The following is a 15,056-nucleotide window of genomic DNA, read 5'->3' as shown; positions in this document are numbered from 1 at the left end:
CAGCATTATGGTTTATGACCTGTTGCACAACCAGAGCTCTTAGTTAAACAGAGAGGTCAGAGCAACATGTCTGGTTGCTGGGGGAGAAACAAAGTCAAAGTCACCATAGGTGACCTAAGAGTCACATAGCTTTTTGTTTAGCTGTGGAGATAGAACCATCTCAGTAGATAAAGGGATTGAGAGATGAAATAAATTGTTTAATTCGCATTGAATATATGGCAACTCATGTATACAGACAGCAGACTGCTGGGCACAAACAATAATGATTTGGAAATGGACTGCAAAATTCAAGGGATTGGCAATGTGACCAATTGGTTACCATGCAAATGCATTTTTTCAAATCTAGAGTGGTCCTCCAATTTCATTTTGGCTTTTAACAAATTAGCCTCAAATGTTATTTTAGACACATCACGGTATCATAGTCCTACATTTGCATGGTCAAATTGTGTGCTCCAGTTGGACCCAACTGTGCCTCCCTTACAGTCTGGAGCCTGTATGCTGCTGCAGTATGATACTGTATAATAAGCTTGCAGCCAGGAGGTTTTTGAGCATGATGAAAGCGTCTCTGTAACCACTAAACGTTACTTAATTTCGTAGCCAATTTATACACTCCCTCAAATATTCCTCTGCTGTGAGAAGAAGGCAGAAGCTGTGAATGGAATTAATGTATTTTCTCAGATTATGGGCTATGAACAGCTATAACCTGATTACTGCATACCTCAATAAAACACTGTTAATTTTCTGTGCAGAAACCACTCATTGGAGAGACAAGATCTTTTACATTGTAAGGTGTGTGAGTCAGCAGGTTTTTCAAACCGTCCAAACATAATGTGCCTTCAAATGCCTTCAAATGCTTCAAAGATGGTCAAAGATTACCAGATGAAAGTGCTGGTTAATACAGTCATTAATTAATAATCAGGGATATTAGAACAATATGATATGCACATTTAAAAAATGTCCCTTGTGTTTAGAGTTTGGGTTGAATCAAATCATCAGTTTCTAAGAAGTGGGCAAAAATCATAGACCATCCATGTATGTCCATGGAGTGTACCAGTAAATCCATGGTTCTGTTTAGGATCAGTACACAGCAGTGAGTTTGAGCCCATTTTCACAAGATATTTTCTGTCCTTCACCATCCCTGATGTGTTCATTTAGAAACTTTCCATAATCCATAGAGAAACTAGTCTCATCTGATGCCATTTCTGGAGCTCTCCAATCACCCAGATCTTAAGATAGTCTTGGATATTTTTAATATAAAGCCAGAGTTGACCCTCAGTGCCAAATGAAGTAACCTCATTAAGAAAATCTGTTTTGTCATTCTTACATTTCACATATATGACCTATCTTTGAAGGTCAACCAACAAACCCTTTCTCAGTAAATAGGAGATATTTCTACAAATGCTTTACAACGAAATTATAATTGAGTGGTAGACTGGCCTCAGATCATTTCTTATGTCTGTTACATATTGTTGACTTCGCCACTCACCAAGAGTCTTCCTGCACCGTGTTGTCACTGGACGCAGAAAAAACATTTGATAGCTTGTAAATACTCTTTGCGTTTGGCTCCTCATTTATTCATATGATACAAACTCTTTACCATGAGCCTCTGGCATGAGTCCTCACGGGCCATATGATCTCAGCAGTTTGAAATCCATATAGGCTCAAGACAAGGCTTCCCCCTTTCCCCTATCTTATTTGCCTTGTCTCTTGAGCCTCTTTTTTCAAGCTCTAAGACAAAATCCTGATCTCTCCCCTTCAATGCCAAAGGGTCTCTTTATCAAGTGTCTCTTTACGCAGATGATGTTCTCATTTACTTTACAGATATTTCACATTCTCTTCCACATGTGCTTAAAATATCTGAATATCTTGTCAGCAAAGATAATTATGTCCTTGGCAAAATTAAACAGGACTTGGTCCAATGGTCTCCTCTCCATATTACTCTCCAGGCCACCATTTCAGTAATTAAAATGAATATCTTACCTCATTTAATTTTTTTCAAAAATATGTAGAAATTTCATTTGGAAAGACAAAGCCCCAAGAATACACTTGACTACCTTACAAGGCCCCAAATTATTTGTTTCATGAAAATCTGCCTGGACCCCATTAACCAAGCCACTTGGCGCCCTATGGACGAGGCAAGCATAACCTATTAGGCTAGAAGACCATTTTTTTCTGGATGCAAGCAAAAAACTCTCCATCTTCATACCGGTTCCATAATAGCAAATGCAATACAGGTATGGAGAAAGGCCAATACACACCTAAATATTCCAATTCAATAACACAGGCACTCTCCAATATGGAATAACAACTTAATATTATCAGGCGCTAAACCTTTTGTTTTCCCTCAATGATCCAATAGGAATATTTTCACTCTAAATGAGTCAACTTATTACTCATCCTTTTGTCAAGACACTATTGAGTCCTCCCAAGTATGTTGGCCTGGTCTCCATTCTCTATGCAAAGCTCACCTCAGCTGACAATAGTGCACTCCTGGTCACCTCCATCTGGTACAGAGAGCTCCTAAAATATAGGATAAAGCTGAACTGGAAGGTGATATGTAACAATGTATTCACAGCCTCAAGACATGTATCTCACCAATTAATTCATTTTAAATGTATTAATACATTCTATTTCACTCCATATTGCTATTTCCAGATAAAAAAGAATAAGACAGATGATAAATTGTGCCGTAGGTGCACTCTTGGCTCTTGGCTTGCTAGCCTCTGGGCATTCATCAAAACATACCTACAGTGCCTTCGGAAAGTACTCAGACCCCTTAACTTTTTCCACATTTTGTTGTGTTATAGACTCAATTTAAAATGGATTAAAAATAGAATAATAATTTGCCATCAAAAATTAAAATAATTTGCCATCAATCCACACTCAACAACCCAGAATGACAAATAAAAACAGGTTTTTAGAAATGTCAGTAAATATATTAAAATTGAAATACAGAAATACCTCATGTACATAAGTATTCAGACCCTTTGCTATGACACTCTTAAAATTAGCTAAAATGCAAAAATGTCATCAACAAATCACTCAATAAGTTGAATTGAGTCCACCTTAATGCAAGAATAATAGTTCATCTAATTTTGGAATTAATATCTTTGTTTTTATAGTGTCTCTGATTTACATAGGAATCAATTACACTGTGTAGATTAGGATCAACTCAGATTATTCTTTCGTCTTAACCCCAAGTGAATCAATAGCTCCAGGTGTGTGTGTGTGTGTGTGTGTGTGTGTGTGTGTGTGTGTGTGTGTGTGTGTGTGTGTACGTTCACTGCAGTCAGTGTTTTTTTTTATTTCAAGAAGGAAAGGGCGGGGCTTGTGGATCCTGGATGCTAAATACATTTATTATGTGATATCAAATTATTATTATTATTTTTTTTTTTTTTATTTGATGTACTTCTAAGTAATTCAAAGTTTGTAATTTAAAATCAGAATGCAAGTGAATAGCAGTATGCTTTCAAGTCCATAATTTCTTCAACATAATTTTCTCATAGAATGTGAACTACCTAATTAACACAGACCATTTTAAAAAATCCATTTCAATAGGCAGCAGTAATCTACAGCTCGTACAACCTGGGATCCACAAAGCTGTTTTTAACAGAGGAACTAAACCTGGCATTTAGGCAGATTACTGTGTGTGTAGGATGGGGGATGGGGGAACTGGAAAAGCAGAGAAGGAAATCATTACAGCTTTGAGAATAAACAGCTTTCTAATTCAGAACAGCTCTATCTGTTTCTCATCTCGAATATTGAATATCTTATTTTCTATATTGCATCACACATTAGTGCTGGTATAGTAAACTCATCATCCTCCCTCTCTCTGTCCTTCTCCGGCTCTCTCTGCTCCTCTCTCTCTCTCTCTCTCTCTCTCTCTCTCTCTCTCTCTCTCTCTCTCTCTCTCTCTCTCCCTCTCTCTCTCACACACACACACGCTGTCTTCTCCTGCTGCTTTCTCAGCTCCCTCCCTCTCTCCTGCACTTCCCTCCCTCTTTTTTTCCTGACACTCTCTCTCTCCCACACCGCTCCCCTCACTTCATTCCAGTTCCAACATGTTGCCTGGACGATGCTGCGGTCTACAGTTGGTGCGTTCCTGCCCACCTACCGGGCGCACGCCGGCTCTCTGCATCTGAAGGAGCTGAGTGAGGAGGACCCCAAGGTGAGGCTGGAGAGCAGGGGACAGGGCTCTGCCTCCTCCTCCGCCTCTGCCCCCGGCTCCATGTGGCAGGAGGCCATGAGCAGGAGACGCTATCTGTTGGAGAATACGGGGGAGGCTGGCGGCAGCAGGAGGCAGAGGTCCCCAGACTGGCTGTACGAGTCCTACTACTGCATGAGCCAGCAGCACCCACTCATTGTGTTCCTGCTCCTCATCGTGATGGGAGCCTGCCTGGCTCTTCTGGCTGTGTTCTTTGCTTTAGGGCTGGTAAGCATCCTCCTCTGTTCAACTTTAATGTGACAAGATGAGTGGAAAAAAGGGGAGAAGGCTTTGTTCTCTAAGCGCATGGTTCATTTAACGAGTGACAGGGTAGATGGAGTAAGACTCCTGCTCTCTGCTGGGCCGGCTATTGAGAGGGGATTAAAATGAAACGCACACAATCACTCACAACACTCAGAGAGACACACTCTACTTATCGCGGAACTTACGTTTCAGGGTTGAAAAACAGAAACATTTTTAAAATTCTCTCTCTCTCTCTCTTTCTCTCTCTCTCTCTCTCTATATATATATATATATTCAAACTATAGAAAGATAACACAAAATTATACTTACAAATTTTGTAAACATCAATGTTATGAAGTATGAGACATACTTTGGTCTCCTTCTGCATCCAGAGAGACAGATGTATTGATTTTTATTGATGTCTATAAAACTTGCACCTGCCTGGATCAATAGCATAGAAAATCAACAGGATTAGTCATGCCTAGCTCCATTTGTAGCAACACCGAGCTGTGTCAACAACCTAACAGCACTGCAACATGCTCATGTATTGATTTTGGTTCAGTATGTGTGCATGTGTGATTGAACAGGAGAAAATTAAGCTCTTCACTTTTCATTTAGGTCTGCCAGTTTTGCCATTGTTTCATGGAAAAATGTGTCATTATTATCTGGGACCATTTTTATGTCCGACCCTTCCAATTAATTAATTGCGCAGTGAAGTCAAGTGTGCTTTTTTTACAGAAAGGTTGTTTGAGTTTCACATTTTGTGCTTTTCTCATGATTAGTCAAATGTGAACAAAGCACTTGAATGTACAACATTGGCCAAATCAGTCTATGTACATAGATGATTATAATCTGGTAAGCATATAACTCTACTGTTTATGCTGTACAATATGCCAAAAGGAATGTTTTAAAGCATTTCCAATATTTTGAAAATTTGCAATTTGACAGAATAATTCCACCAACAGTTTCCTATTAGTTTTTACAATGAACAGCTTGAATAGCCACAAGGGAGTCACTGAATGTAAATGTGTTTTCATTCTGCTTATCCTGCTTCCTCTCTCTGGACTGGCTGACCTAAATCCTGCGCTGATGCAGAGTCTGCTTGGTGAAGCTGGTTTTCTACCACTCCCGGCGCCCGCACACATTACATTGATGGTGAAAGAGCTTCAGAGAGCGGACACTTCTGCCTTTCAGGGGTGCTTTGAGACCCTGCTGCTACTTCACAAAAGCCCCCCTGACACCCTCCCATGCTACCTCTCACCTTTAATAAGGACATGTGGTATAAAATGCAGCTTGGAGTGTGAAAGTAGAGTACATTGGGGCTGATAATGCTAGACCCTTACATGTAGCTATGCAGGCTCTGTGCACTTTCCCTTCCCTTTTGAAGTAAACAGTAAAATGGTGGAGTGGGGCTCTGGAGGCAGACATTGTGATGTGAACCCTACATCCACCTTGAAGGAATTCTCTTGCAATTTTTATCAGAGCTCTCAGATCTAGTGGGTTTCTGAAAGGCAGAGCTAATCCATAATGCATGGGGCTTCAACTTTTGTACTGTTAGTAGCTTTATGTGGTGTGTGACTACTTTCACTGCTGATTTTGTGCTGCTTCAGGTTTTTTGTGTTTGTGCAAAGGGGAGAATTAGTGGCCATATCAACAACTGTATTGCACCTGCAAGATTGACTCTCATTCTGTAATGGTGATGTGACCTGCTACTGATGCGAGCTTGGGAAACTCACTGGCATTATAATATATGCCATTTAGCTGACGCTTTTATCCAAAGTGACTTACGTTGCGAGTGAGTGCATACATTTCAGTATATATGGTCCCAGCGAGAATCAAACCCACAACCTAAGCGTTATTTGCACCATGCTCTACCACCTGAGCCACATCGGAACACGATAATCAGTGGCTTTGATATTTACTATATTTTGGGGTTTGGGTCGTTCAATCTTTGCTTCAGTACTTTCCACTTATCATCTTTCATTTGTGGGTGGGTTAACATTCAGAAACCAATAGGTAGAGTATCAATAGGTCCTAGGATAACCTTGTTTACTGAAGGGGCCTACTGTACCTTGTGTTCAGATGAATTACTATGGCAACAAATCCTTAATTTATAACCTGCTATGAGGCTCCGAGTGAACTGTATAGTCTGCTGTGGTTGACTGGCAGCCATGTTAGAGTTGAGCCTGGTTTGCAGCTATTTAATAGGTCATGGGTAAGTGCCTTACTGACCCATATAAATGCTTTTGAGCCACAGTAATTCTGATCACAGCTGACCAAATTACCTGAAAGCAAAGTGTTAAGCTCCCATATCAAACTGTCCACTACATAGAGTGCATCATTTATATCAATGCTGGTGAATCTTTATTTAAAAATATGTGTAAAGTGATGATACTTTCTTATACAAAGACAGTTGACCCGAAAAAAATAACCCACAACCAGACTTTGTTTTTATTATCATTTATTTTCTATTTAGTATTCATCACAAGTGATTAATTACGTGAACTGATGATAAGTGTTTGCTCATCCAGTATATCCGCATGAATGCTGCTTCATCAGCCTGATCTCTATGGGACCAAAGCTAAACAGCCCTATCGGCCTGAGTGATTGACACCAACCCTTTAGCATCAGATAGCATTTTGTCAAGTGATTGATGAGTGGACTCGGGGGAAGGACAGAGACAAGCCTTTTTGTGTGACTTCCCATACTTGTTTGTCCGCAGAATATCGAGGACCATGTGGCATTCGTAATCACCGTCCCCACGGCGCTGGCAATTTTCCTCACTGTCTTCATCCTGGTCTGCATTGAGTCGGTCTTCAAGAAACTCCTGCGTGTTTTCTCCTTGGTGATCTGGGCCTGTCTCGTTGCCATGGGTTACCTCTTCATGTTTTTTGGTGGCATCATCTGTCCGTGGGACCAGGTAAGATGAGCATGTTGCATACATTTCCCTTCCTGCTTGAAGTGGCTTGTACTATTGAAACTATTCATGGAAGGAAGGACAGATGTGTACAATGCACTAATCCCAGTGGAGGCTGGTGGAGGTATCAATCCTTATGATGAGCCAGACGAGGCTGGTTGAGGCTGTTCCATGCATTACAATGAGCCTGTCCTCCCGATGTATGCCTCCACCATCCTTCAGTAAGTGTACATCCAGTTTTCAGGTTGTTCTAAGGAAGTCATATCCAGTGTACTGTGAAGTTAATGAATATCGATATTTGTGACATCTGAGCTATCCACAAGACCAAAAATCTTCAGTGGCTTTAATCATACCCATCCTTCATTGTAATAAAATAAATGTTTGCCATTCAAACCGATCACACATTACTCACAGATTTCTTTGAGTTACATCATCTTTGTATGAAGAAAGAACTAGGTCTTTATTGTGCTCAGTGAAGATGGTCTTTAAGATTTACAAGTTTTACACAAGGATTAGGGTAATTAAGACAAGAAGGAGTAATACATTAGAGTAATGAGGCCCTTTTTCAGGTGAATATGCTTTGACGGGACCCGAGAAAAGAATAACAAGAGCAGAAGTGAATATATGAGATGATGAGTGTAGATACTGAAAGGCATGGAAGGAGAGCCAGTGTTTGTTGTATTGAGTGGATGAGGGAGAGAGGAAGAGAGGGAGAGAGGGAGAGGAGATGTATGCCTTATTGCGTAACCTCCACTTTCCCCCCTGACATATTCTACGAGAGGAGAGAGGACGACATATGGTGCGAGGCAAACACTAGTCATGCCAGATGTGCCAGGGAAAAGGACTTCCTGTCTAAGTCAATACCAGGGATGAGGATTATCAGCAGCTCTACGTGCCTTGTAGACAACAAGGCAGGAATCATACAGCTACCCTATTCATGAAAATAAAGCCTTGAACAGATCTTCTGACACAAAATCCACCCTGACTCTATCTTAGAATGCAGGAGAAAGGAGATCCATTCAGCTTTTTCTCCTCATTGTATGTCAAGTAGCATTAATTCTCTCTCTCGCTCTCTCTCTCTCTCTCTCTCTTTCTATGCCATCTCAGACGTTTTAATCAATGTGAACAGAGTGAAGAGCTGTCACGGGTGTGATGTTTTGGTAGTAATGGTGATGATTTTGAGTGATGAAGAGCTCTATTCCATCAAGGACATATGGCCTCGCACCATTAGCCTTCCATCTTGGTTCTCCTCCTCACTAGGCTCTCAGCTCATTTCCGACACTGTTGATAAAATGAATATGGCCAGCGAAGCTACTTCACTGCTTTTTTTTATCATAAAATCTCCTTATGCATCCAGTAATGAATCTGCTATGAATAATACATTACTGTCTGGTCTTCAACGAATGCCCTAAATGAAAAGCTTTAAAATTAGCATCCTATTAGTCTACATGGGTATTTTAGGATCTCAACATACAGTAATGTTGGTGGAATGAACTAGTGTGTGGACCATTGCTTTTAAGTACTGGTATAGAACATTGAGAGCATACCTACCCTTACCCCTCCTCAAACGGCATGATAAGAGCAGGAGCCTGGCCTGTAACCAACTGTGCCATGGGCTTACCCTTTCTGCACACTTCTCCACTCGTAGGCTCAGGGACTCTGAGAACTCCCTTCCTTTGCTCCTTTTTCATCTCACGCTTCTTCGAGGTTACTCAGACGTCAAAGGCGATTTCACTGGTCGAATTGGCAGGGACTCCTGACAGGGAGAGCAGGGAGCCCAAAGCCCCTGTTAACCACACAATGCACCGATTGCCTTGCGGCTCACTGTTCCCCAATCAACCAGCCAAAGCCCCTATTGTTATTACTCTCTCTCACAGCACTAGACCCAGAGAGCCTACAGTACTAGGGTTTCACCTCTTGGTGCCTGGCATCTAATATACAGTGCCTGACACCTTTCACTCGACCGAGCGATGTGTACCCTCAGAAGACTACAGTCCAGAGGAGGCTGGTGGAGGTACATTTTGGATGACGGGCTTATTGTAATGGATGGAATGGAATGATGAATGGTATCAATGACCATTCCTCATTGTAATGCATGGAATGGAATGATGAATGTTATCAATGAGACTGTCATTTGATTTCTACCTCCATCAGCCTCCCCTGCTTCAGTCAGATATGACACTGCTAAGACAGTCAGCGTCTGCTGTAAAGAGAAGAGGTAGGAGGCACCACAGAGCTAGTAGTATACCATATAGATACACCTCCAAAGCTCTTTACTTAGATGATTCAGTCTTCCGGATGTCCGTTGTCAGTAAGCAATGCATCTCTTGTAATTGCACCTCAAATTACTATCAAAATGCCAAGTGGAATCATAGATCTCAGACAGGCAGAAAAGGTTGAGCTTTTCCCTCCCTGTCTGGTTTCCTTGATTCCCTTCACTCAATCAGTGGGAGAATGAGAGAGTGGGCTGGCCATAGTTTTGAAAGGCCCCTTTTCCTCCAATTAAATTAATGACTAGGCGTCTAATCTGTGGTTACTCCTGTGTTAATGTTGCTAAGAGTACTTAATTTCCAAGAAAAGGGAAAAGCAAGGAAAGAAAGTCAAATTTAATTAAATGCTTACAATGGTGGAGAGGCAACAATGAAAAATGGTAATTTAAACTGTGATTATAAGGTTTCCTTTGTATTCCTGCTCCACCTGTATTGTATTCCTGCTCCACCTCTAAACTCATTAAGATCATTGGCTTCAGTCTGATCTCTCTCTCAGTGTTCCTGTTGCTAGTACAATGGTTTATGCAGGTGCCTCTTCAGAGAGTTGTCATTCTGGATCTTTTTGTCAGATATGCCTGAGTTGCTAAGATACTACACACACTGTGCTTTAAATAAACTGACTTAAACAGTTCTGTTTGTATGAAATAGGGTGAGAGTCATTGCACATGCCATGAGTGTGATTATGTGAATCTATGAGTTGGTGAGGGTGGCAGAGAGGGAGGGAGAGAGGGAGAGAGAGAGAAAGAGAGAGAGAGAGAGGATGGGAGGGAGGGGGGACTGAGGGAGGAAGAGAGAGAGGGAGAGAGAAAGAGAGGGAGAGAGAGAGAGAAAGAAAGAGAGAGCGCATATCTCTCCTCTCCTCTGGGATGCTCTCTTTATTTTTGGATGTCTGCATCACTCACTGTCCCAGCTGTGAATTCATAAAAACAACTCTTAATTTTGCTACAAGGAATAAATCTGTGATCCATCCTGAGTTGGACATTTCATCAGCTGGACAGCTCTGGTCTCAGGCCATGCATGATTCTGACCGTCTAATACTGTGTGTGCGTGTGTGTGTGTGTGTGTGTGTGTACGTGTGTGCGTGTGTGCGTGTGTGCGTGTGTGCGTGTGTGCATGTGTGCATGCGCATGTGTGTGTGTGTGTATGGCTCGTGTACGTGTCTGTGTATGTGTCAGTGGGTAATTGTGCATGGCTGTATAGTGTAAAATGCAAATTTGTTCAATGATTTAAAGTATCTGTGACATGAATTAGAAAAGCAGCATTATACCACAGCAAGCACTTACTGTACAGAGGCAGGCACACACATTTGGAAGTCGTTTTGCAATGGGTTATGGAGCTTGCAATATTAGGAATCCAACCCCAAAAAAGGCTTGTATGTTTTTTTATAACCATGGCGTTCATGAATTGAATTACAGTATATGGCATTGGAACAGTTTCAACAGGGATCCCCTCTTATCCTTGATGCCTGTCAAAAACCACTCAAATGAATCACATCTCAAGCAGAATGTCCAATATTGTATTGTTTGGAATATGGGAAAATACAACTGTGTGAATCAACTCACTAATGACAGACGTTTCTCTCTGCATTGGATGTAGCTCTAAAGAAGAGAGTAAAGTTTAATTACGTGAGTCAATCAATGACATAACAATAGCAATAATAATCTACAATAGCAAACCTTATGGGGAGCTTGTATCTGCCAGTCTCCTGAATACATCTGGAGAAAATTATCTAGACTGGAAAATCAATATTTACAGAGCTATATGTCTGGTGTAAAAGACTAAGACTCAGACCTTTATGAGGTTTGTGGCATAGAAGATTGTCTGCATGGCGCCTACTGTACGTGATAAAACTCTTCTCTAGGCACCAGGTTGCTCTGATAGAGTAAGCCTGAGAAATCTCCTGGATTGTTATGGGTAAAAAGCTCATTCTCATTTTGCTCTGAGGGGCATTTATATTGATCATACCATAGACTTTCCTGTGTCTAGACTGTATATAGAAGCTATACATGACCATCATGTCTCACTTTGTCATAAACAATATTATTATGAAGGTAGCTAACTGCACTGAACAAATGGTCTACAGGTTTATTTTCCCAGGCTGGTTGGTTAGGTTGTCAAAGTGCCATGGCTATTATCCACCATCTTACTTGCTGAGCTGACTAATGTTGCCTCACAGGCTTTCAATGAGACAATAGCAGGACAGATAGATGGTGATGTCTGTTGTGAGAAAGGGTGAACCAGGTATAAGCTTGGTTGTCGGTGGCAATACATACTTGAGCCAACCTTTTGCAAAATGAAAGAGAGTATAATTATGTAGTTAAGGATGCCAATTCCATTTCCCCTAGAAAACCATAGTGACAACTCACACAGTGATGATGGTTGGTGCTCATATTGTGAGGTCCCTCCATGTTCACCTTGCTTTGTGGGTGATGGTTCAGCAGAGACTAATGCGGACTGACACAAACCCAGAGGAACTGGGGTGTTGCCACCCCGATGCTGGAAACCTGCCTCTCAAAGCCTTCAGCTGGGCTCTCCTGCAAAGACAATGAATATCTACACATAGAGGGCATTGAAAAAAATGTCAGTAGTCCTATATCTTTTTAATCAACCGAGGATTCAGATTTTAATCAAACAATAGGCAAATACAATAATCTATAAATTCGGGGACAGTTCAAACAGTTGGATTGTAAACCTGCAAGGATATTACTTTCCATTAGCTTATCCTTTGACAAACATGTTATATTTACTTGTTGTTAGGAAAACCTATTCATACACATCCTGGGGAAATGTCTGTTAGGTTCACTACATTGGTGACTTTGGGACAATACCGTCGTCCATAGAGCACCAGTCCCCAAAATGCAGTCTACTGACATGCCGTGCTTACCCACCAACTTGCCCTGTCTGTTAGTATGTATTGAGTACTCTTTCCATTTTCAGTTGAAATCAATCAGATGCTTATCCAATTTCCACAAAGCCCTCTCTGTCTGCCTACAGTAGGAAGGCTGCTTATCTGCCTGGGCCAGCCTATGCCCCTGCTGAGTGTTGTCTGGGCATGGGCTCCTCACAGCACACTGAGCACAGCACAGCACAGCCATTGACAAGCAAACAAATGGAAGAGGAGGCAGAGAGCACCACTGTTAGCATAGTTATGGAGAAATCAGTCATTGGGGCATTTGTTTGTATTTAATGTTCTATTTGGGTTTGGTAATGCCTAACTATCCTGATAGGCTAGAGCTCGTAACTGATTTTGGGACCAAAAAGAACACTTTGCCATTCTTGTTGGGAAAATTGGTATTGACTTAGTGACTGTATGGAGATAGAATCTACCGTGTCCTGAACCCAACACATTTTGCCACAGTAGATAAAAGGCTAAAGTAATCTTGAGACCATCTCTATAATTTGTTTTATGGACTTGCTGCTGGTCATTATAAAGAAATGATACATGGCCTGGTAGAAATGACTGTTCTGAACTGAACCCAGAGCCCAAACCACTTAGTGGGTTAGAAGGTCCTTGTTTTACTGGCCATAGCCACACCGTGGAGCACACTGGTTTATTACTGCATTAGGGCTAAAAATAAATGATAACTCACTCTGTAATATTTTCCAGCTCCCATTTGCAATGTCACATAATTCAGTTACCAGCATTGGATTTCAGAGCATTAAAAAGGAGGTTGGACCCCTGCAAATTATGTCAATGTAAGAGGAATATTTGGCAGTAATTAGATGACTTGGGTGATGAGTTATTACCTAAACATCATTGTTATCATTCACTAGATGAATGCAGATGTTATTACGACATACCAGGGACAGGTCAAGATATATAACTCTTATTACAAAGGGTTAGGGTTTATACAAACACTGGCTGTCAGTTCATCTAACCTAGTCTTGTTTCGAGTTTGCTCTTGGAGGCTAATCATGGAGAATTCAAACAAAGATGTCACGAGGCTAGTGTTGTTAGGGTATATACTATTCTGTACAGAAATATAACCAAAGAGATACATTTGTTGCATTCACAATGGCTTTGACAAAGAGATTGCAGACCCAAAGAACCATACTACAAATACAATCCTTGTTTTTTAGGTCGCGAGAGCTAATTAGGTGTTCAATTTGAAGGCCATTCTTGCTCTAAAGACAGGATTACCTAGCAGCAGTGGCACTGCTCTCTGGGTAGGAATTAGTCATAGGCTTCATTATTTTTAACCACTTCAAAAATAATTGTAATTTTCGCCCACAGACAGCACTAATTTACTGCTCATTTTATTTCCTCGGTTATGTCTGGTGGTTTGCTGTGTCAAGCAGTGCATTTCATTCAGCTTTTTGAATGTAATCATTTATAATTAATCCTTGCAGGAAGTCAGGCGATACCTCACACGCGTTCAATATTGTAAGATGCAAGATATGTACAGTATTAGATTGCAGTTTTTAGGAGTTGGTTCATAATGATTGAAATTGGAGCATTTGCTATATTGTTCAGATTATTACCATCACTACAGGTTTTTTTTTATCATGAGAATTTCACATTTTCTTTTTTATATTGTCTGTTACAACAAGTGTTTTGTTTGACAGTAATTCAAAATGCTCAATAGTCTATTGTTTGTCCACCCACTCCCACATTTCCTATTGTATAGTGACTAATGAAAGAAAAACCTTGTTAAAGTATTGACAGTTTCCCTTTCAATATAATAATTGCTTTCTTCTATTATAGTAAGCACACCCGATTTGGATCTGTTGCACAATTATAAAACTGTAGATTTAAATGTTCTTAAATTCTATTTCTATTTTGCTATATAGTGTCTGGATTGTTTGTTCAATTAGCTACTGTAGTAGTTTTAATTGAGAAAATAAGGTATTGACAAAACAAGGTATTGAAAATAAGGTATTGACAAAAGTTTCATAACAGCATAATATCCCTATTGGTCGATGACCAATAGGGATATTATGTTGTTATGAAACTCTTGTTTCTCTAGTATAGTTTACAATCTGGAGCAACTGCTGCTTCCAAAATAATTCTACTTTGTGATTCAGATGGAACCCAAGTTTGCCTATTGAAATTCTGCACTGTGGAACACTTTGTCTTGGTGGCATAGCCTTAAACAAGCGTATCAGTGTTTCCCAATTTCCCTCTCCTTTTCCTCTCCCTCTCACTGAAAATAACCTAGAAAGGTTAACTGGCACCTTTCAGCAGTTTCATCCAGCGAGAACACTGACCTCTTTCTGTTTAGGCAGGACAGCAGATGAGATGGACTAAGGACTGAGCAGTGTAAAGGAAAGGGTTGCTAAAAGGAAAAGGCATGAGGTTTTCTATGAGACTTGATAGCCCTTGTTAGTGCTTGCAATCAGGGAAGCTGAAGTGAAATGCATTGTACAGTTGTTTGACTGTCAAGCATTGTGTTTTTTCCCCAAGAGAAAATAGGGTTTCACA

At 40.7% G+C, this 15,056-nt stretch overlaps 1 protein-coding gene across 1 annotated transcript in view; it reads left to right on the top strand.

Moving 5' to 3' along the window:
* Positions 1 to 4,213: 4,213 nt before the first annotated feature.
* Positions 4,214 to 15,056, top strand: part of adcy2a (adenylate cyclase 2a) — a 38,814-nt gene continuing 27,971 nt past the window's right edge. Inside the window, exons 1-2 of the mRNA XM_083679573.1 lie at positions 4,214 to 4,432; positions 7,170 to 7,367. Coding sequence (XP_083535699.1) covers positions 4,229 to 4,432; positions 7,170 to 7,367 — 402 coding nt within the window. The 5' untranslated portion in view covers positions 4,214 to 4,228. The remainder of the gene's footprint in view (positions 4,433 to 7,169; positions 7,368 to 15,056) is intronic.

Source organism: Argentina silus, assembly GCF_951799395.1.
Source record: "Argentina silus genome assembly, chromosome: 10".
In the NCBI taxonomy this organism is placed as follows: domain Eukaryota; kingdom Metazoa; phylum Chordata; class Actinopteri; order Argentiniformes; family Argentinidae; genus Argentina; species Argentina silus.
Note: the sequence above shows the minus strand (reverse complement) of the source record. Positions and strands in the feature narration are given on the sequence as shown.